The sequence below is a fragment of the Typopeltis vanoorti genome, chromosome 6 (assembly GCF_054136105.1).
Source record: "Typopeltis vanoorti isolate ZY-2024b chromosome 6, IOZ_Tvanoo_1.0, whole genome shotgun sequence".
NCBI lineage: Eukaryota > Metazoa > Arthropoda > Arachnida > Uropygi > Thelyphonidae > Typopeltis > Typopeltis vanoorti.
The window spans coordinates 87,279,432-87,304,803 of NC_143554.1; the positions used below are offsets into that span (position 1 = coordinate 87,279,432).

Here is a 25,372-nt window from a genome sequence, read left to right on the forward strand (position 1 = left end):
TTTTTTTAATATAAATATGATCATGTTATATCAATTTGCAAGTACATTTAACCTCCTTTTATTTACATTTGGAGAATGATCTGACCTGATGTGGAAGCCTTTGCTAAGAAAGAATATGCAAGTACATAAAGGTACCAAATAAGAAATTATGAAAAACTTATTTCTGAATTAATTATAAATCAATAATTAGTATGAAAGTGATAAATTAATTGCGTTTAAAATGCTCAGTTCATTACATAGGATGAACCTAGAAGGAATGATGAATAGAGGTATGAGCTATGTAAATATGGACTAAAAATAGTGACAAGTGTGGTCAAGAATAAGAAAAGCATTCAATATCTCATTTAATTAATTCAATTTTTGCTAATATAACAAAGGTTGCCCATATTTATCATATTTGCCAAAGTTATCTGCTGTTAAGTAGGAAATATAAGAAATCAGTTAGATGTTTGTTTTTCTTAAAATAAAACAAAATATTGATTATTTGCTTATTTTTTTTTTAAATTTCCTAACATTTTGAGCTTTATATTAGGGTCATCATCTGACTCCCTGTATGACAGTGGTCTGGAACCTAACATGCTGTATGATTGGAATATGCCTATACAAGCAATGTGAAGAAATAGACGCAGCTGATTAGAACTAAATTCTGAATATTCAAAAAAAAATTTTTTTTTTTTGGGGGGGGGGAGGGGGATGTGGTTAAAGTTACCTTGTTTTTGTTATATGTTATGTTATAATAACAGACTGTCCCTAGATAGGGAAAATGCATATTCGCTAATACTACTGGATTTCACAATGTCATTTGACAGAATTCTGCTGTCAAATAAGAAATGGTAGACTGATTGTGTAGCTCAGTGGAAGTGGTATTTGCATTCCATGGTGCTTGACTGCATGAAAGAAGTTTGGGTTCAAATCTAGTCACCAACTAAAGGAATATTTTCTAAGCCTTTCCTTCAACTGTTTCCCAAGTTAGTTGATCTCTTGCATAGGCAAGTAGGTTTTTCTCCAAGAAATTCTGATTTATTGTGCCATAATTATTAGCATATTATAGCATATTTGTGCATATTATATTAGCAGGGTTATGCTACAAGAAACTAAAGAGGCAAGGGATCTTGGTGTATTGGTGGATAAGAATTTAAAGTTCAAAGGTCACAATAGCAGAAGTTGCAAAGACAACTCAGAGAATAATTGCTATGTTGAAGTGAACCTTGACATGTAAGGATAAGGAAGTAATTTTGTCTCTTTATAAGGTTTTGATAAGACCAGACTTAGATTACCGTGTGCAGATTCGGTCTCCTGGGTTCCAAGGGGATAAAGAAGCAGTGGAAAGGGTACAAAGAAGAGTTACAAAGATTATATCTGGATTATGGGATTTAGATTATGAGGAAAGATTGCGAGTATGTGGATTACAGACTCTGGTTAACAGGAGAAAGGGGGGGGGATATGATAGAAGTCTATAAACTTTTGAATGGGTGTTATAGCATTTCAAATGATGAAATTTTTCGTTATATGGAAGTTGTTCTCAGTCAAGAAAGGGTTAAGAGTTAGATTTTTCTCCCAGAGAGCAGTGAGTGAGTTTAATAATTTGTCCTTATGGGTAGTGAGTGCGTCTAGTGTAAATGAATTTAAGGGAAGGTATGATAGCTGGGTTGGATAATTTACAGCCTCCCTCGATGAGTCCTTGACTCCCTGGAGGTCTCAGATAATAATATTAATAAAGTCAAGAAAATCGACAGTCGAACCCTTGCTATTTTCAGACATTAAAAATATTATGTTAGGGACCATGAGATGGCAGCGCTTGTTGAGCCGTCTCTTCACTGCAAACTGATTAAATTATTATAGCCTCAGGCTGGCTATCTCTGATTGACTACCAGTGTAGATTGAACTCCACTGGTAGTCAATCAGAGTTTGGCTACCAGTCAAACTCATTCTCCAAATGAGTCAAACTCATTGCCCACTCATTCTCCAAAAGTTAGATAGGGCTGAAACAGAATAAGTTATACTGCCTATATGGAAGTAAAAGGCATTTGCTGATTTTTATTAGAAGATTAGAACGGAACTGATTAGAATGCTAGCCAATTTAGTACTCTAATAATGTACAACAGTCCACATAGAGCTGTGACATTCCATTCATCACCATATCCAGTTTATAATCACTAATAAAAATTTTGAAGTGCTACATTTTTGATAGAATATTATTTTCTTTTAAAGAGAGAGAATATCAATTTTCAATTTTGTCCTAGACATAAAGGATAACCATTGTACAGACACAAGAGTTCATGAACTGTACAATGATCTTAGCTGAAACTTAACACACTTAGCATTCTGTGACAGGCCTCTATGATCATTCATCTCAAATGAAATCTAGATGATATGACTGCTCCATTTATTTTTATATTCCCTTTTGTTACTAAATCTAGTGATCTTAATCTGTGTTGCATACTGTCTGAAGTAATTGCATGCAACATATAACTTTATGTTGGTGAAATGATTTCTCATTATGAAACTTAATAATTAATGCCATTTGAGAAGATTCGTTAATATTTGTTAGGTGGAGACTCGAGAAGATGAGGAACAAAGCATTAAGCTTCAGGAAATTATCGAACTTCTTTTGGCTGCAGGATATTTTAGGGCAAGAATTAAAGGTTTATCACCTTTTGATAAGGTAAATTTGTATAATTTTTGATGTTTACTTATATTTGAAAATCATTTCATGCAGAACTTATTCAGAATTGTATGCAATTTTTGTGCTTGCTTCTGATAGTATATTTATAGACTTTTCTTGTGAAAAATTGTTGATACCTAAAACACAATGAAGTAAATTTCAAGACCAGGTAATTATCTGTTTTTTATTATTCCATTGTATAAAAACCATAAACATGTTAGCATATCTGTTGGCTGTGGAAGTTTAGAAGAAAATATTACAAGCCTTTGTGGTAAGACCAATATATTGTATAGGTATAGAACTTAATATAATTGAAAATTACATTAGCTATAACAGATTTACATTTCTGCAAAGTAGCAAGGCACACACAACTAATTTCAAACATTGTAGCTATAAGACTGTACTCAAAAAAGACAATAGTAACTAACTTCCAAATACTGGAATCAGCTTTAACTGCTATATTGTGATAGCACATACCATGTGGAATGAACAAACATATCTGGATATTTTTGATCTTATAAATAACTTATTAGATGACTTGTTTGGGTCGAGTGATTAGCATATCTCTCCAGCTAATAGCATGTGCATTTGAATCTGACAGTAGGCATGGATGTTTGGATTTGGTTAGTAGATGAATTGCATCTGAGCATATCACAGTCCTGAGCTTAATAAAGTTCCATATTTAGTGTCTAGAGCAAAGTTTATGGATCATCTGATCTGAACTGCAGTACTAATGTGCTGTACATTTATGGTTTCATGGATGACAGTCATGTAAAATATAAGTAAAAATTGACATCTACCTTAAAACAGGTTATCTTATCTAACCACAACCCATTAGTGTATGAGCAACAAATTGCAATTGAATTTCATGACAAAGCAGACATTTATTTATGTAGTTAGGAGTCTTATTTTTTTTGCAACTCCCAGAAATATTAGTTAATTGTTATTATTATATGGTATCTCCATGGAGTCCAGAGACTCATCATGGGAGACCCAAACTAAATCTTTGACACACAAAACCTATCATACCTCTCCTTAAACACGAATCATCAATATGTTCCACTCAATGAGTGGAACGTATTGATGTTCCACTCATTCACCTATAACTGCTATCACAATATAGCAGTTAAAACTGATTCCAGTATTTGGAAGTTAGTTACTATTTCTGTATTTTTGGACTGCCAAACAGCTTCGAGTCATTGGAAGTAGCAAGTACAGATGAGTATGCTCTAAGTACATCAAGGTTTTTATGGAGATGTTCATTAGATCATAGAGGAATCTGATTTCATGACTGCACATATCATAGTGGTGGTCTTTAGTGGGGATCTGGAATACATCAGTATTATAATTGTGGTCTTCCATTTTCCTTTCTACACACAATATTATGATGTCTTCATTTTATTTAAGATTTCTTAATACTTTTTATTCTTCATACTGCTTAGTTTTATAAACATCAAGTTTATAAAACTCATTTAATGTCTTATATTCTTCTATCACGTTTCCTCTTTTCTGTTTACCAACCAAACTCTGTAACCCACACATCCTCAACTCATCCTCATAAGGAGCATTCCACAGGCCTGTCACTCATCTCTGAATCCTCTCTACCACCTCCTGATCTCCAAGAAATTGGTATAATTGGAATTATTAACTAGAATAGAAACCTGCATACTAACTACAATTTCATTCAGCATGTCTTAAAGAGTATTGGACATCTGAGCAGTATGAAGAATATAAAGTACTAAGAAATCTTAAATAAAATGAAGACATCATAATATTGTGTGTAGAAAGGAAAATGGAAGACCACAGTTATAATACTGATGTATTCCAGATTCCCACTAAAGACCACGACTATGATATGTGCAGTCGTGAAATCAGACTCCTCTATGATCTAATGAACAGCTCCATAAAAACCTTGATGTACTTAGAGCATTACTCATCTGTACTTGCTACTTCCAATGACTCGAAGCTGTTTGGCAGTCCAAAAATACAGAATCCACCTATGAGTGAAGATAGTCGTTGATAAAATTTATTCAATAGCTTATTCTTTTAAAATGCCTGGTGAAGCCTCTGTAGAAGAACCATATAGGAAAAACAGCATATGTTAATAATTCAAAGCATTTTAATTCATTAATTCAGGACCTTCGCAAATACATCCTAGTATTTCTTACGTGACGTTATTTGTCAACTACTGTAGGTCTACTCTAGGATATTGATAAAATATAAACCACACCCTTTGCTTATACATGAGTCACCTTTTCTAGAAACAGAAGAATGAAGAATTGTATTGGATATGCTGACATTGTCTGAGTCTGGGAGCATGGAATAGATAAACTGTAACTATTCCCATGTCATACGAATTGTCAACACTGCAGATCTAATCTAGCTTACCTAAGAAATAGAAAAAGATAGTGGCAATTTGCTCGCAACCCATTTATGTTAATCAAAATATGCAGTGAAAATGCAAAGCTGCTTATATATAGGATGCTGGGAAAATAGCTAACAAAAATAAATTATTTTATTTAAGTATTACTGAATATGGTAAGCCTTGAAGCATTTTACATGCAGCCCTCTGTTACATTTCTTGCACCTTCTTATTTTCAATGACAATGCTGCATGCATTGCTTTTGATTTTCTTGGGGAACAATCTAATGTGTATACATGTCAAAGATTTTTATTCAAGTTTTGCTGTGGTCTTCATAGAACTATACTTGGATTTTATTTAGAGCGATATTACAATACACAATGAGGCCAGTAGGCTGCCAGAGGATGGAAGATAGTGTGCAAGTGGTGAGGATTGTGCCTGAATACTAATTTTTTTTTTTTTTTTTTTAGTGACAATTAAGTCATTCTTTCTGCATATTATATTTATGAGTGTTAGTATGATTAAGTGTAGTGTGCTTAATATTTTGATTTTTAAAGGTTTAATATTTGTTTAATTGTACACTATATTGTGCATCTTGGCACCAGTGAGCAAAACAATGGTAGGCGATTTTAATGTGCATGATCATGTCTGCTGCAGCATGTGGGAAATGTATGGCCTTTGCAGAATGAAAGAAGGGAGAATGTAACTGGGAAATGTATTTGTTGAAAGCATTTCTTGAGCGAATGTCATAGGTGCAAAGAGTGGTAGCGGTGAGTTGAAAGATGAAATGTATGATAATGTGATTGGTGTAGTTAGTGTTGCAAGTGGTATGAGTGACATGGTGGAAAAATGAAGAGAATGATCAAATAGTAATGGAAAGGATAGCATACTTATGTGGAGTTCTTCACAGAACAAAATGTGAGAGATTGAGTGGTTGGAGAAACACTTGGCAGATGGTATGACACAGAACCAAAAGAAAAGGGGGAGAAAGCAGAGCATGAAAGAGAAAAAACATGAAAATAAGAATCTGACTTTATATGGTGATTCAGGAAATCATGTTTTCCTGGAGCTAAGATAAAGGGTGTCAGTGATGCTGTAAGGATATCCATGAGTTAAGGTAAAAGAGATGTTTATTTTGGCTGGCACAAATGATTTAGCAGGTGACAAAGTGTAGTATGCGAGAAGACATGAAAGCGTTGCTACTGCATGCAAATAAGAAGAGAGAGAAAGTAAAAGTTGAGTGTTGCCACAGTATTACAGCGGTGAGCTGAGATGGAGATCTTCAATTGCAAATAAGTCATTGTGCAGGAGGAATAGTGTGGAGTGAGTTTGGTGGAAGGAAGAATTTATATAAGGTGGATGGCTTGCATCTAAACGGATTTGATGTCAGGAGTCTTGAGAAAGTGTTTTCAGTGAGAATTCAGAAGTACAAAGTCAGGGAAACTAGAATGTTTAGGGAGTGATGCAGGTTAGCATGGGTCCAGAAAACCTAGAAGTTAGTAAGTGGAAGAGTGATCACATGATGCAAAATGTAGCACCCTAGGTTAACTTTAGTTAGCTAAGTAACACAAGGTATAAGGGAGATTGTGGGATGAAAGGGTGTATTGCAGTTTATGTATACTAATGTCAGAAGTATCCGAAATAAGGCTGAGAAGTTTTTGGCATTGGTTAGCACAACTTGGCCAAAAGTTATAGGCATTAGTAAGACATGGGTGGAACGAGGATGATATGGCGATAGGAATAGAATTCAATGAATATAGTGTTTTCAGAGAAGACAAAGGGAACAGGTGGGGATGGGGAGTTTGCTAATAATAACAGAGGAATTAAAGCCAAAAAGAGTAGAAGTACATCAGGGGACAGGGATTCAGAATCAGTTCACTTGAGGCTATCTGGTGTGAAATAGAGGTCAACAGGGCTAAATATGTAATTGGCTGCTGTTATAATCCATGGAATACATGGGAAAATGTAGATGACATGCACTCACAAATTAGCACGATGTTTACAGATCAAGTAATTATTATGGGGGAGGGAGAGAAGATTTCAACTATGAAGACATAGATTGGGAGGAGGAATGGTGTTACAGGCAGAGAAGGAAATGGAATTTATACAGTTGGTAAGAGATAATTACCTGAGGCAACATGTAATGGAGAGGACAGAATAGTGCCAGATCTGAAAATTTCATCAGAGAACAACACCAGCCAATCTAGCCTCTGCTTGGAGAAAGTGATCATGTAGTCTTGACCTGGAAGTTGTTGGACATGCATAATTTTCTATTAAGAAGGGATATTTGTATCCAAATATCACAAAGCGTGTCCAAATTTGTGTCATAATCACAAAGCAAGTGATTATGACAAGCTGAGGAGACAACTTTCAGCAGAGCAGTGGTAAGAATTCGGAGGAGAGACATTTTGGTGGTGCATGGGGAGGGGTGTTTGAAGAATGCAGTATCTGAATGCATACCTAGAGTCAGAAGGATAATCAAGTAGGAATTAGATGGATGAATAGTTTCATTAAGCAGGAGTTGTATACAAAGAAAAGGTTGTGAAAGGATTATAAAGAAAATGGTGATCATCATGCCCTTGACTTTTATAAGATGTAGGCAAGAAGAGTGATTGGTATGGTAAAAAAGCCAAGATAATTATGAGAGCCAGCTAGCTGATGAGGCCAAAGAAACCCTAAGGAGCTTTTTTGTTATGTGGCAAGTACAGGTATCCCTTGCTTAATGCAGGATTTGCTTAACACAACAAAATTAATTGCAACAATTCCTTTATATACGTGGGAAGAATTTTAATTAACGCACCTTTAAACATGCAAGCCTGTAGGAGTGTTTCCTGGCCGAGAGACAGTTGTGAGCATGATGACATCATTCCTCCCACAAGAAATAACTTAGCTTTCAATGCTCTTTTGCTTTTAGATTATGCACCTGGCCATCCAAATTCTCTTAATGATCTGTGTGAGAATGTGAAAGTTTTATTTTTTCTACCAAATACAAATACATCATTGCTACAACCCATGGACATGGGCATCTTTGCAACTTTCAAAGCTTATTTTCTTAAGAAGACATTCTCAAAGGCAGTAGAAACAACAACTGAAGAAAATGTGATTTCGCTCCAAGAATTGTGGAAAAATTTTAACATTAAACATGCAATTGAAAACGTTCATGTTTCATGGAAGAAGTGTCTTCTAGCTGCATGAGAGCTGTTTGGAAAAACCTTTTTGCCAGAATGTGCTAATGACTTAGGTGGTTTTCAAAATCCTGTTAACAGCATGGTTGAAGAAATTGTTGTAATTGGTGAAGACCTTGGTTTTGATGGTGTTGATGCAGAAGATGTTCAAGAATTACTGAATTTAAAAGATTTGAGTGACAACGATCTTCTTGAAATTGAACAACAACATGCACATGAAGACAACGAACAAATGGAATGTAAAGATGAGGTTCCAAAGGAGATAACAATCAAAGAATTAGATGGAATAATTCAGTTTAGAATCACTTAAGCAGCAAGTAATGAATATGGATCCAGATGTTAATCGAAGAATACTTGTTTGCCAACTCTTGATAACTTTTTTTGGATAAAAAATTACAGTAACTAATGTAGGTACAAGCATTTGTTAAACATTTACTTTGTATTAATTTTTTTATGTTTCCTAAAAGAGGACCATATGAAATGAATTATTAATACAGTACTCTATCACCAATCATAATTTTTACCATTGATTATTTTATTTGATTAATGCGATTTTGATTATGCGGTATCATCGAGGAATTAATTGCCCTAATCAAGGGATACCTGTAAAAGGAGGAATGACCTTGGAAGGATGACTTCAAAAAGTCCTGATGGTGGGGGAGGTAACAGAACCAAACCAAATAGTTGAATTACTGAGTGGGGCATTTTGCAGGGGTTTACTGTCTAGATGGTGACATTGCAGTGCCAGAAGTGACATTGACTGATAGGAGAATAGAGGTTGAAGAAATGGAGGTGCTTAAAATATTGCAGAACCTCAATATGAACACAGCCATGGAATTAGATGGCATATTGGCCCATGTAATACGACAGTGCAAGGGAATTATCAGCTTCTCTGACCAAGCTGTTTAATTTAAGTCTCAGTAGTGGAAAGGTGCCATTGGAGTGGAAAGAGGGCAAAATAGTCCCATTGTATAAAGGAGGCTCCAAGACAGAAATAGCAATTATAGGCCAATCAGCATCTCCCGAGTGGTGGTTAAGGTATTGAAGAAATTGGTGAAAGACAGAATTCAGGACTGGGTGGATAGGAATATGATGCTCTATAAGGGACAACATGGTTTTGTGAAGGTAGGTCTTGCCTTAGTAATTTGCTTTTCTTTTTTTTATAAAATCAAGTGACAATGGAGATGGATAAGGGAATTGACTACTCAGTGATATTGCTAGACTTCACAAAAGCATTTCACATAGAACTCTATTGCATAAATTGGAGCAAATAGGAATAGATATAAATCTGGTTATTTAGATTAGAGGGTGACTGATGAACAGATATCAGAGTAGTATAGAGGAGTTGAGTCCAGGAAAAGGCAAGTGACCAGTGGTGCCACAGGGCTCAGTACTTGGTCCTCTGTTGTTTAATTTGTATATGAATGGTATAGGAAATAATTTGACAGGAAATATTCAGTTTGGTAATAATGCTAAACTGTGAAGAACAATGGTAAATGAAGGTGATGCAGAGATCCTGCATGAAGACTTAAACTAGCAGTATGAGCAAAGGTAAATGGCTGCAAGTTTAATGTGGCCAAGTGTAAGGTCACTTACACTTAGCCAGGAAGAGATCAGAAGCTGTGTACTATATTGATGGAACTGAACTGCAGGAAACTGATGAGGCTAGGGACTTGGGTGTGATTGTGGATAGGAAGTTGAAGTTTAAATGGCATATTGCAAAGCTAAAACAGCACATCAGATTATATAGTTTTGAAGAACATACAAACAGGAATAGAGAGGTTATTGTTCCCTTATATATAATGCTTTGAAAAGGCCTCATCTGGACTTCCAGATTCCGTGATGAAGTTGTGGAGAAGATTCAGATGCGAGTGATAAAGATTGTGGCAGGTGGAATGTTCCCGATAGCTAGTAGGCTTCAAAAATTAGCTGATAGATGAAAAAGAAGAGACACGATAGAAGCATTTAAGTTATTATAGGTTTTATAGGATTGACAGTGAAGACTTTTTTCAGTACATGACAAGGAGAGAGAGAGAGAACAAGGAGCCACTAATGGAAGTTGTATAAGAGTGTGGTTAGCAAGTGTGTTAGGACTAGGTTTTTTTGGTAGAATGGGTTGCCAGAGGCAGTTGTGGGTGCTTCATCAGTGAATGCGACTAAAAAGTATGATAGGTTTTGTGTGAATGACGGCTAGTGTGTGAATAAATGGATTTCCCCATGATGAGTCTTCTGACTTCATGGAGATACCTGTATAATAATAATTAATAGATCCACTGCATCCTTGACTTTGCATATTCTGTGTAGCTGCTAGGTGTTATTCATAGCTACATTGATCAAATATGTAATAAGACTAGAATACCAATTTTCCTCAAATGCCAATTCTGTATTTTGATATATTCTGGTCTGGTCCATTTGAGGTCTACCTCATCACATGTGTTCATTGTAAACTTTAATAAAATATGGCTGCTGTACATGATTTTTAGATACTAGTGAATAGTGCAAAGCCTGAATAATAGGTTTTTAACCTCCACTGCATTTGAACAAAGACTCATAACATTATAATCGATTCGTTCACACACCAATACTTTATTGTTTGCATCTGTACTGAAGTGAAACGAGCCTCTATTCACTTTTTTTTTTTAATTATTTTTCTTTTCCATTGGACGGTTTTCAAGTCTGTTATGAATGGTTACTATAGCTGTGATGTACATCTCTTTTAACTTTGCCATTAGCTTTATATCGAAAAAAAGTTGTCATAGCATAAATAAAAAAGTTTAGGATTGCATTTCAATAGAATTTTAGCAAATTATAACTAGATCCTCCTTCCACCCTGCCTCCTCCTAAACCAATGCTACTTTCTTTTCCTGCTCCAGTTATGGGATTTCTTCCTTGTGGTTCAAACTACACCAATTATCCAAGCTTGCACCAAATCTTGAAACCAGAATGAATTAGTTTTCACGAATAAATTGCTTACATCCAGACTTTCCATGGGGGGGGGGGGGTACTGAATAAACTTTTCATTTGGATAATTCATCAGAGGTCTGAGTTTAGTAAATTCATCAGAATCATCTAATTCAATGTTGTCAGCCAGCAAAGTTAAATTTGAAGAGAGAAAATCTTAAATCTATCTCGTCTCATTGCATTGGCAACAAGAGAATGATAAGTATGAGATGCTTTCTCCTAGAACATCCTTGATAGTGAATAATTGCCACACAACTTTATTTGCACATAGCAAGCAGCACACAATTCAATTTATTTAGTTCCTTTTTGTTTAGACATTACAATAAGAGCATAGCCACTCTCCAGCAAAATGGCTGTAGGTTCGAATCCTGCCATGGGCATGGATGTTTGTGATTGTCTGTGAAAATACTAGTGGTGGTGGTAGATAGCGTTGGTGTGCATGATGATGGTAGTTGCAGTTTGTTGGATTGTGAGTGGTGGAGATGGAGAGTTGTGGAGTGGGTGCCCTCCCTCGATGAGTCTTCTGACTCCTTGGAGGTGTCGTTTAATAATAAAATAAAGAGAAATATGGAGTTTCGTTTTTTGAATAAATATTTAGTGGTAGATATGAAACACTTACATCAAAATAACTTTTTTTTTATTATATGAAATAATAATTTTCCTTATTAGTTGAATTGGTATTAAGACAGGAATAATAGTTGTACTTAATGTATTTGCTTTAAAACTATTAGAAAGATTAACTAGAAGTGGTGCTATATAGTTGCATAAAATATTGCACAGTGACCCATAATCTAATAAAAATTTAAATTACATACTGCTTAAACTAGAAGAAATGTAAGGTAATTTCTGGATTTGCCATTAAAAATATTTATTACATCATATTTTATTCAGAAAAGAAATTCATGTTTACAATTACTGTCAGAAAATAAAGTCAGATTATTTTAAACTAACATATTTTGTCATGTTTATCATTGAGTGTATCCTAATGTTTATCAGTTGCTATATGCTGTGATAAATTCTGAACACATTTTAATATTCTAGGTTGTTGGTGGAATGACATGGTGTATGGAAACATGTAGTGTTGATATTGATGTGGATCTTCTATTTCAAGAAAATTTGACTATTGGACAAAAAATGTAAAACATTTCTGTTTATTATTTTAAAAAACAATTAGCTAAATAGAATTGTTAATGACATTATATTCATAGGTAAATCAAATTACAAACAAATTGAAGTTCCTGTGTTTCTAAATTATGTGTCAAAATTTTTTTAATTAAAATTTTGGAATCAAACAGTAAAAGTAATTACTGAGAAACAATTTTGAAGTAACCATAGCTAAGATTTTGGGGTTTTTCAGGAGTCTTGTGATATTATTAATATAATTATTGTGTACCATAGATATACTGTTTGAATTGCCTCTTGTGTTTGATTATAGGTGAAAGACTAAAGTGTTCTTTCTTTTAGTGTTGCATGGTGATCAGCATTCGTTTTAGAAATTATGGACTTTACAACCGTGTTATAAATAACCAGAAGCATAGTGAGGCTATGGCCAATGGGGCTTCGGCCATAGGTGCAAAAAGTATAAAAATATCTCAGTTTTTTTTTAGAACAGCGCAATTTTCTTTCCTGGATATAGGCACCAAAATTTCTCGCTATTCTCACTACATCTCTGTAAATAACTATTTTAATTTCCTGACGTTTCAACCTTCATATGAAGGTCATCATCCAGGGTATATACAAGGACAAGCTGAGTTACATTTCACACAGTAAGTTAAAGAAACAATGATTTGATCACCGGTTATTCTACTGGCATGACCTCTAGTGAAAAAAAAAATAATAAAAAATAAATAAAAAATACAGATAAAAATTACAAATTAATTATTTAGAAACTACATCGAAGCTAAATTCTATTTAAGATAACATGAGAGAAACATCCTTTCATATAGATAATTTTCTTACAGTAACCATGATGTCTTATTTTTAACATTACAATTGTTATATTAGATTTAGGATTCAGGATTATCTATGGTCCTGTTTATAGTTAATTCTTGGGGAGAAATGTTCTGTCGGTAGAATATGTGCCTTCCATATGCTTGGGATTTTTGCCATCATTATTGTTCAGATTGGTGTGGTTGATAAGAATCTCACAGACTTCCTTAAATTTGCGTTCATGCCATGTTTTGGTGTGATGTAAACAACTGGTGCTTTTCCAGTCAACTCTATGTAAAGTGTTCAGGGCATGATCAGAAAGGCCAGCTTCACCATAGTTATTATATTTAATGTGTCATTTATGTCGTTTTTGTCTGATAGGAATGATGCGTCCTGTTTCCCCTATATATGGTAGATTACAGGTGCAATAAATAACTGGTGATTAGTTTACGGAATTAACAATGCATATAAAGTATATTAATTAAAGGTAACTTTAATGAATAACTTCTATATTTCGGCAATGTCACATTGCCATCTTCAGGAACATAAAGATATGGTATGTGCACGCAGGCACCAACACAAAGCAGCTAATTAGTTGCTTTGTGTTAGTGCCTGCGTGAAAGCAAGAAACTAATTAGTTTCTTGCTTTCTTCCTCATTTGCTTTGTGTTAGTGCCTGCGTGCACATACCATATCTTTATGTTCCTGAAGATGGCAATGTGACATTGCCGAAATATAGAAGTTATTCATTAAAGTTACCTTTAATTAATATACTTTATATGCATTGTTATTTTCCGTAAACTAATCACCAGTTATGTCTGACCAACGTATAAGCCTTGCTACTAGAAAGGTGCAATAAATACGGTATACTCCAGGGTGGGCTAACAGAGGGAGTGGATCTTTGGATGAGTTGAGTAAGCTTTTTAATGAGAATTATATATTTGGTCTTTATATATTATAATAAACACAAAAACTTATTTTGATTACAAGACCATAGGTTTAATACACATATATACAAGGATGTCAACTAGTTTCGCTGGCAAACTGTCTAGCTTTGTCAAGAGGAAAAAAAAGGTTAAAAAAATAAATGCAAAAAAACAAAAGAATATATACTAACGGTTTACAACGGTTAGGTAAGGCTTGCGTGACATTGTATGCATGAGGCAAAATGTTTCAGTCATTATTATAAATAATCATTACATAGTTTTTAGCGTACTGTAGTCCTGATAGACTTAACGAATTAATTAGTTTTCCATGCATCTTTTAATGTTAGTCCTCGATTTCTATTGAGGTTATTACCTGTCCATAGGACCACTGCAGCTTCTTTGAAAATTCGGCATCTGTAATCCTCCTCTATATATGGCATTGAGCTGTTTTTCCAATCTATTGCATGGTTGGAAGTTGAGAAGTGATGTGCTAAACCTGAGGTATTTGTCCTGTTATGATTAACATCTCCAACATGTTCTTTCTGTCTAATTTCTAGGCTTCTTGAAGTTTGGCCTATGTAATGTAAGATAGTCCACAAGTGCATGGTATGCTATAAACACCTGCATATTTGAAAAATGGTACACTGTCTTTAGGGGATCTTAAAATATGTCTAATGGTTGTAGTCGGTTTAATCACAACTCTGATGTTGTATGGCTTTAAAATTCTAGCTATTCTTGTGGAGGTGGAGCCAATTCAATTACTCCTAGCCAAAAATGGACTTCATATGTGGTATAGAGAAAGGTCTTTATCCTCTCCCTGAGGCTATAGCTAATGATATTTGATTCCAAAGTACAATCATCCTTGCGCAGCTAAACCACCGAAACAAAATACCACTCCCTCTGATAAAAAGGCAATTCAGAACTTACAAAAGGAACAAGGATATGATAATTACTAAAGCAGACAAAGGCAACTCCACAGTCACCTTGAACACTAAAGATTATATTAGTAAGATCGATACTTTACTATCAGACCAGTCCACATACAAAATACTTAACAAAGATCCAACTCTGAATAACCATAACGAGACAAACCTTCTGATTCGTAATATGAATGGTTGGCCTGAAGAATTAAAAAGAAAACTAAAATCTTCACATCCTTTGTTTTGGAACAAAGCCAACATTGTTCCAAAACTCAGTCTGGTGGAGAAACGTTGATGTTTTTATCATTTGGAAAGAAAACATTGAAAGATTACATGAGTTCTGAACACTAAAGATTATATTAGTAAGATCAATACTTTACTATCGGACCAGTCCACGTACAAAATACTTAACAGTATTTTGTACGTGGTTCATAATACGAATGGTTGGCCTGAAGAATTAAAAAGAAAACTGAAATCCTCATATCCCGTTAACACCTCGTCTTTACGGCGTACCCAAAGTAGATAAAGAAGTTCCTCTCCGTCCTATAGTTGATGGCAGATTCTCCCCCACATATCTATTAGCCAAACACCTCACAAACCTACTACAAGGAAAAATAATCAGACAATCAGAGTCTTACATAACGAACTCGCAACACTTTGTTGAGAAACTCAAGAAAACGTCAAGCTATCTAACACAGACATAATGGCAAGTCTGGAATGTAGTCTCCTTGTTTACAAACGTTCCAATTGAAGAGGTCATAGACATTATAAAAGAACTCTTTCCTAGGGATATCACACAACTTTTCAATCACTGCCTTAAGTCCAATTTCTTTAAAGTCAACAACATCATATATCAGCAATTGGAAAGCCTAGCCATGGACAGTCCCCTGTCACCACCATGTGCAGACTTGTTCATGGAGAAATTAGAAAAGGACATCCTAGCCAACATTGTTCCAAAACCGTCAGTCTGGTGGAGATACGTTGATGATGTTTTTATCATTTGGAAAAAAAACATTGAAAGCTTACATGAGTTCTTAAATAAAATCAACTTGTTTCATAACAAAATTAAATTTACTTTAGAATTGGAAAACAATCATCAACTACCCTTTTTGGATATATTTTCTTGTCAAAAGACAAGAGAATGAAAATATGAAACTCTCTATATATAGAAAACCCACAGATACTGGGCAGTTTCTTCATTATACTTCCAATCATCATCCATATGTTACGGAATAGAGCCCTAAACATAGTCTCAGACGAAGAAGACGTGCATACAGAACTTTTCCACATATCAAAATCTCTATCTCAAAATGGGTATCCGCTAAATCCATAATAAAGTGCTCTATAAAAACAACCTCCAGCAACAAAGATTAGCAACTCAGTACGTTTCATTTGTAGTCATACCCTATGTTGGCTCCACCTCCACAAGAATAGCTAGAATTTTGAAGCCATACAACATCAGAGTTGTGTTTAAACAGACTACAACCATTAAACATATTTTAAGATCACCTAAAGGTAGCGTACCATTTTTCAAATATGCAGGTGTTTATAGCATACCATGCACTTGTGGACTATCTTACATTACATAGGCCAAACTTCAAGAAGCCTAGAAATTAGACAGAAAGAACATGTTGGAGATGTTAATCATAACAGGACAAATACCTCATGTTTGGCAAATCACTTCTCAACTTCCAACCATGCAATAGATTGGAAGAACAGCTCAATCCCATATATAGAGGAGGATTACAGATGCCGAATTTTCAAAGAAGCTGCAGTGGTCCTACGAACAGGTAAGTACGCTAAAAACTATGTAACGCATATTTATAATAATGACTGAAACATCTCGCCTCATGCATACAATGTTACGCAAGCCTTCCAATCCTGATAGCTAACTGTTGTAAACCGTTAGTATGTATTCTTTCGTTTTTTTGTTTATTTTTTTAACCTTTTTTTTAGTCTTGACAAAGCTAGACAGTTTGTTAGCTAAATTAGTCGACATCCTTGTACATATGTGTATTGAACCTATGGTCTCGTAATCAAATTAATTTTTGTGTTTATTATAAGCTCTTTAATTTTGCAGGAGGTTTAAAGGTGGCTTTGAGGTTGTATTTCTGTAGTATTCTGTTTATTTTATGTGATGTCCCTTTAATGTAAGGAATGGTTATATTTTTATTGTAGTATGGTTTATCTTTGTTTTTATTAAGGTTTTGTAGAGAATTTTGTTAATGTTTTGGCTATAATCATTTTTTAGAAAAGTATTGCTGATAACTTTAAATTCGTCTTTCAGCGAATTTAAAGTGAATTAGACTGCCAGAAGGAAGATGTGTGACAAATGTATCTAGAAATGGAAGTATGTTCTGTTTCACAATCTCAATTGTGAACTGTATGCATTTGTGTTGTTTGTTTAGGTGGCTAAGAAAAGTGTCTAGTATCTGGTGGCCATGGGGCCAGATCGTGGAAACATCGTCGACATATCTAAGCCAGACTTTGGGTTTTCAAAGGAGAGGAATCTAGAGCATGTTGCTCAAAATGTTCCATATAAAAGTTAGCAATAGGGGGGATAATGATGAGCCCATGCCTGCACCTTCTTTTTGTAGGTAGAAAGCGTTTTGCCATACAAAATAACCAGAACGTAATACATGTGCAAAGAGCACCATTATGTGGTAATCCATTCAAAAGGCAGCCTCAATAGGAACCAAGGGATAATCCTTGCTGACATATGGAAGACCCTCATAAGATCACTTAGCACACCAGAATTCAACTTCGCTGCAAATTACAGAACGCACTAGCATAACAGTGTCTGACATCATGCACTCTCTATGCATTTGATGTAACAGGTCTTTTGAATTTGTATAACGTTTAGTACTCATTTATGTTTCTTTCTTGACCTGTTGTCAGCTGTTTTTTTATCACTTTATGTATGCCCAGACGAAGCCAACAGTCAAGTTGGTGAAACTAGTCGCTTAATTTGTTATTAAAATCTTCGGCCAATATATCTCAGTCTTAATTTTATTATTGAATTAAACCTATAGTATATTAGTGCTATTGAGTCCGACTCCTCATGGGAGGTCTACTCAATGCATGTTAGGGCTGGCACCAGCAAAGGAAGCATATGCTTGTGGCAGCTTTCCATTAATATACAAAACTTTTTTTCTTCTGAATTTTGTAATTGTGATTATATTAAAATAAAGCTGACTATATAAGTAGGAAAGAATAATGTTGATAGAGAGCTATTATCAATTTTCTATAAAGTAAACTTAATGGAGTCCTGTATGTTTCTTGATTGTGCATGTTAAATGATAATTTAAATATTATTGTAATTTTAATAATAATCATTTAAAATTAATTCTAATATTTCATTTTAGATCACTTACAGAAAAAATTGTTGCTGTATTGCCAAAGATGAAATGTCCATATCGCATTGAACCACATCAGATTCAAGGTTTAGATTGCATTCATATTTTTCCAGTAGTACAGGTAACTCTTGCATATCTACCTAATTTTGAATAAACACATTGTTTTTTTTTGGAAAAACTTTTAGAATTCTTTATCATGCAGTAGTTGCACTTTCAAAAATGGCTGAAAATGTAACTACAGTTTATTATCATTGAGTTGAAATCATTATTTTAGTTTGTTTTTATTCAATTGTATCTTGTTCTGTGATGATGTGACCATATTTGGAAGAATTTAAATAGTAATCATTGCTATTTAAAATTATTACAATTATTGCTACATAGCAAATTTAAATTTGCTATTTAGGACAATAACAATATTGTCCTAAATAGCACTAGTTCCCATAAATTAAGAAACAACGAGAAAAATTGCAATAACTCAAGTGGGTGAGGAACATCTGAAAGTCCAGGTACATTGTGTAAAAAGTAACTGAGTCTGAATATATATATATATATATATATATATATATAAAAATAAATGAGTGGCACTGTCAGCAATGTATGCATATGAGCCATGGTTATAAAAGTGGGCATTTTGAAATGGTTTTCCATTTCATGTCTGGCATGAGAACAAGACATTTCATTATAGCGGAATTCTTGGATGTGGCTGAAAGACTAGAAGCCAGCTGAAGTCAGACATAGGTAACCAAATAGTTGCATCTGAGCCATTCCATGGTTCACAGTCACAACTCCATCAGTCACAAGCTGCATTCCAGAGACACAGTGAAGGAACAACATGGGCTACAACCACAGTAGGTGACCAATATCTCCAATTATCTGTTTGCGAGATAGTGCTACCCCAAATCAGCGATGATCTGACCTCACATTGGCTATAGAAACATTGGTATCTGTTTCCATCATGTGCTAGGAAACCTATAGTCTGCATTCTCTTATGTCCACACTACAGGCAAGAATGTTTGAAATGGGCCAGGCTCCATGTCAGCTGGACCCAAGGCCAATTGGGGACTCACCTGAAACAATACTTGTTTCAGATGAGTCCCGATTTGCTCTCAGAAATGATACTAAGTGTGCACTATCTGGGTAGAGCCAGAGACTTATCATTCCTCTAATATCCATGAAAGGGACACTTATGGTGGGAGTAGTGTGATAGTTTGGGGAGGCATCTCATTCGGGGGGGGACACACTGACCTATATATGTTTCCTTTTGGAACTATGAATGCTGTGACTTAGAGACAAGATCCTGGACTGGACTGGACCTCTATGTTCATTTGTATGTGAGTGCGATAGGGAAAACATTTATCCTACAAGGTGATAATGCTTGTCCCCATTGAACGAAGCTTGTGGACCAGCATCATCAAGAAAAGACTATCATATATATATGGCCTGGCCAGCCAGGTTTCCTGATCATAATCCTATTCACCATGTCTGGGATACTCTAGTTGAATGTATTGCTGCTCTCAACACTCCTCCCCCAAAACCTTGGACTTAGGATAGTTTTGCAGGGGCAGTGGCTATTACCCACTGAGCTAATGGACATCATTAGAAACATTCATTGTGTTGTTTCAGGAATTTGACAATATAGAGTAGATAATAACTATAATATTTTAATTATTAATTCCTGTATTTTGCCAGAGTTAAATTGGCATCTTCAGAGATTAATATATTGGTATCAAACACTTGTATGCAGGCACACTTCAATAACAAAAATGGAACAGGAGAAATATAGGATGACTTAAAGTCCTATAATTATGCCACCTATTGGCTTTGGTTGGGTGTTCTTGTGGACCTCACAGCAGACATTCAGCCATTAGGCTGAATGTCTGATATGAAATTTCCCACAGGAGAGGCAGTTTCATACAACCATATTAATTTAGGTTGAGATAGTTAGTAAGAGCTGCAGCAGATTCAAGGAAAAGCCTCTCAAATTTAAATTTACTTTGGTAAAGTGGCTTTTTTCCAACAGATTCCATGCTAGGTATCCAGGGCATAGTCTGCTAATCCTGAGAAGCCATACAGATGTTGACTGTCCTGCCTGTTTGGCCATCGTATGAACACTTGCAACTGCAGGGTACTTGATATACTCCAGGTAAATTCAGTGGCTGTGGGTGGTCTTTGGAGAGAGGATAAGGGTTGCTATCTTTCTGTGGGGTTTATAAGTGGTCACCAGATTGTGCTTTAAGATCTTGGCCATCTTTTCTGAGATGCCATGAATATAAAGGATGTGATGGATTTACTGTAACCTATATTTGGAAAGGGGGGGGAATGTAGGGGTATGGGAACTTGGTGATAGAATTCTTTTTATCTGGTGAGAGGTGTAGCAGTTGGCTAAAAATGTTCATGTGGGTGAGTTCTGTGATGAGTGCAGTGTTATGAGCAAATTAATTTTGTCCAGTGGACTAAGGTTTTTATGGTTCTGTATTGTTTGGGGGGGGGGGGGCGTATGACTGTTGATAGATATATTTACTTGTGTGTGTGGATTTTCTGTAAATGGAAGGTTAGAGATCCATTTCAATGCAGAGTTCTGGGCATCAAATGAAACCTGAATCGCCACAAAAATTTTCAGAACTGAGGTTCACGACATAAATTTCATTGTAGGACCGCAATATGCAAGTCCCACATTACATGAACCAACATGCAGTATTAGGTTCAGTGGTACAAAGAGCATGTAAAGTGGGACATGGAAGCTTGGAAAGCTGTGTTATGGAGTGACGAATCACTCTACACAAGCAGATGAATGAATGTGGCTATGGCAGATGCTTGGTGATCATCTCTTGCCCAAGTGTGAAATTATGAAATTCACAGGTAGTGGTGTGATAGTATGGTCCTGTTTTTTTTCTGGTTTGGTCTTGGACCTCTACTTGTGGTGCCATGAGCATTGAACTGTGAGAGGTATCTGAACATTCTGGACAATACAGTGATTCTTACTTTGTGACATTTCTATGGAAGTGACCATTGCCTCTTTTAACAAGATAATGCACTGTGCCATAAGGCTGCTGCTGTAACTGTGTGGTTTGTGGACATGTACATCACCACACTTGACTTGCTTCCACAAAGCCCTGATCTCAACTTTACTGAACATCTGTGGGATGAACTAGAGCATCAGGTGAGGTCAAGTGATGCCCATCCCACAACAATTCAGGACCTCATTACATACCTACAGGAAGAATGGTCCAAAATTCACATTGATTGCTGTTGTACAGAATAATTACTTTTAATTTTCTGCCATTTCAGTCTTTATATTAAGGTCATTTGGAGCACACACATATACAAAGTCAAACTATATTACGTTTCAGACAGTATGCCAAAGTGACAATGATTTCATCAACCATTATTATTACTATTATTACGGGCAACTCCAGGGAGTCATTAGACTCATCGAGGGAGGCCCCAAATCATATTCATCACAACTATTTGACATTCATACAGTATCTATCATACCTCACCTTAAACTCATTCACTGTCACAGCATCCACCACAGACTCAGGGCGCGCATTCCACTCATTCACTGCTCTAAAAGTAAAGAACCCAGCTCTAACACCTTTACTAACCACACTTTTACCCAGTTTCCATGGATGTCCCCTAGTCCTCCCACAACCAGCCCTGTTCTCAAAAATATCTTCTGAATTAATTTTATAGAAACCCTTCAGTAATTTGAATGTCTCAATCATATCTCCCCTTCTCCGCCTATCAACCAATTTTTGCAACCCACAAATCCTCAACCTGTTCTCATACGGTTCATTCCACAGACCTGCTATCATCTTGGTCACTCGCCTCTGGATCCTCTCTACCTCCTCCCCATCAAGAAGAAACCTAGGTGACCAAATCTGAGCACAGTAGTCTAGATGGGGTCTTATCAAAGCTCGATAGAGAGGAACAATAACCTGCTTGTCTCTGCTTGTCAACATATTCTTCAGCAACCAAGTGATTTGATGAGCTGTTTTGGTCACTTTTGCAATGTGTCCCCTAAATTTCAATTCCTTATCTACCAACACTCCTAAATCTCGTGCTTCATCAATTTCCTGGAGCACGGCTCCACCAATGCAGTAAACTGCCGCCAATCTTTTCACCCCAAAATGCATAACCTTACATTTTGCCACATTAAACTGACATCCATTCTCCTTAGCCCAGACCTCCAATCTATCCAAATCATCCTGCAAAATTTTGACGTCATCTGCATTCACTATTGCCCTACCCAACTTCGCATCATCCGCAAACAAATGAACTGTTCCTCTCAGATCATTTCCTATATCATTTATGAACAAATTAAACAGCAGTGGTCCAAGAACAGATCCTTGTGGCACACCACTAGTCACAGGCCGTCTTGTGGACTCTACTCCCGAGTAAACCACTCTCTGATATCTCTCCGTCAACCACCCTCCTATCCATCTCACCAACCCTATGTCCATTCCCATATGCTGCAATTTACTGATTAGAATTCCATGTGGAATCCTGTCAAAGGCCTTGACAAGGTCCAGTAGAATCACCGTAAACCCATTACCCTTATCCAGTTCAGCCGTCACTGTGTTATAATACGTGAGCAAGTTACTGAGGCATGCCCTACCCTTCACAAAACCATGTTGTCCCCGATACAGTATCCCATTTTCTTCTATCCAATCTTGTATTTTCCTCTTGACTATTTTCTCTAAGACCTTGACAATGATTCCTGATATGCTAATCGGTCGGTAATTTACAACAGCAGTCTTGGAACCACCTTTATGCAGTGGAACTATTTTCCCCTCTTTCCACCCGCTCGGGACTAACCCAGACCCAAGACTCAAATTAAACAAAATGGTCAAGGGTACTGACAATTCTTTAGCTGCTTCTCGTACAACACGAGATGGTATACCATCCAATCCCACAGATGTATTGACATTGAGGTTATGCAATAGACTACTCACCTCCACTTCATTAACCACAATTCCCGTATAATCTACTGGTTTATTCGTTTCTGCAATGTCACCACCTGGATGATATACTTTTGCAAAGTGCTCACTCAGTAACTCAACTATCTCAACTGATTCAGTTACCTCCCTACCATCGGCATTCTTTAAAATCAATCTGCCATGTACATTTTTCCTTTTACTTGCTACATATCTAAAAAACTGTTTAGGATTCTCTTTAGCCTGCATGGCCAATGTTCTTTCGTAATCCTTTTTTGCTTTTCTTACCACACTCGTCACCCTTCTGGCCTGCGCTTTATACCGTTCATGTGCCTGCCGGTCACCCTTCTCCTTAAATTCCCTCCATAGTTGTTTCTTTTTTTGCAACTCAAGCTTAATGGTGTTATTCATCCATTTAACCCCTACTTGATTTATTATTCGGACTCTAGGTATACAGTCAGCCATTGCTTCATGCAAGCACTTCTTAACTACCTCCCATGCACTATCAACTTCTAGTCCTTGCAGTTGTACATGCCATGGCACTGAACCAATCAAACTCCTAAGCTTGTCATACTTTCCAGCCCAATAATTCCACATGTACCCTGTCTTAATTGAAAATTCTACACCTTTAGCCACCTCCCAAGTTAAGACCCTATGATCACTCTCACCGATTGGTGGCAATGTGGTCATATTTGTTACAGCCAAATCCTCAGATGTAATTACTAGGTCAAGCACTCTCTGACCCCTAGTATTTTCCATTACATGCTATCGCAGATAGTTATCCCTTAATAACCGCATAAAATCCAGTTCCTTCCTCCCGTGTGTCCTCTCCTCACTCCAATCAATGCGACCATAGTTGAAATCTCCCATAATAATCACCCTCCTTCCACCCATTTCTTCTATTTGCTTGTGCATACTGTCACCACCATCTTTTCCATCACCTGGTATATAGCAGCACCCAATTGTATATTTAGTTCTGCTAGCCACAATCTCACACCAAATGGCCTCAAATGTGCTCTTTTCTCTATTTTGAATTTGCACATCCACTACATTCAGCAACACTTTCTCAAGTCTTCTTACACCGTAACCATTCAAATGCAAGCCATCCATCTTATATAGATCCTTTCGCCCATCAAACTCACTCCACACATCCACAAATTCCACACCACTCGTCATACACAACCCACGCATAAAGTCATTTGCAATTATAGCCCTCCTTTTAAACATTTCACTGTCATACCGTGGCAAAAGACTAATCATTCTAACTCTCTCACTCTTTTCTTTTGCTACCTCAAACAATTCATTCAGGTCTTCTATCATTTCCATTTTATCTCCTTTGAAATCATTTGTACCTGCCACAACAATCATTTCTTTCACCCTTTCCTTTTGCTCTCTATTATTCTACTGGTCTGATCGCTAGTGGGGGGGGGGAACTACATCAGAGTTATTATATCCTATTTATAACATCATGAGAGATCAAATACATATTAATACTTTTTAATACAGCAAAATTAGTGGCCTAATCAATAATTTTAAGTGTTCATTATATTAAAGCTAAGATTCCAGATTACTACTATGTGGGTAGGAAATGTGCAATCTATATTCTTGGGTTTTTTTTTTTTTTTTTTAGATCACCATTATTGTTAAGATTAGGGTGGTTGATAAGAATTTCACAAGCCTATTTTAATTTGTGCTCATACCATGTTTTGGCATGATGTAAAGAACAGATGCCTTTCCAATCAGTTCTGTGTAGAGTATTCAGGGCATAATCATTTCTAAAGTACAGATTTAATGTAGTTATTAAATTTAATCTGCCATTTATGTTCCTTTTTTTATTTGATAGGAATTGTATGTCCTGTTTCACCTGTATAGGGCAAATTATAGGTGCAATGAATATGAGGTGCTTAAGGGTCAAAGCTTTATAACCGAGAGGAGACCTTCACACACCCTTTAAAGGAACTGTGAGAACTGACCAGGGCTTCTGATGTCCAGTCCTCACCTTCTCGTGGTGCACCATGTTAGGCATCTAATACAGTTCGTTAGAAACTAATTGCCAGCCCATCCTTGTTTGTTCAATTTGGGATTTAGCCAACCAAATTGTATTCTTATATACTTAAACCACAATGTAAAAT

General features: G+C 36.0%; 1 protein-coding gene across 3 annotated transcripts in view; it reads left to right on the forward strand.

Annotated features, from left to right (window-relative positions):
- fidipidine (coiled-coil domain-containing protein 93) overlaps positions 1–25,372 on the forward strand; it is a 203,282-nt gene that overhangs the window by 4,152 nt on the left and 173,758 nt on the right. For 2 of the 3 annotated variants that reach the window (XM_090394991.1, XM_090394992.1), the window contains exons 2-4: positions 2,552–2,665; positions 12,215–12,309; positions 18,313–18,424. In XM_090394991.1, the coding sequence (XP_090251117.1) occupies positions 2,552–2,665; positions 12,215–12,309; positions 18,313–18,424 (321 nt within the window). Of the gene's footprint in view, positions 1–74; positions 132–2,551; positions 2,666–12,214; positions 12,310–18,312; positions 18,425–25,372 lie in introns of all 3 variants that reach the window. The other variant, XM_090394993.1, reaches the window with a different exon arrangement.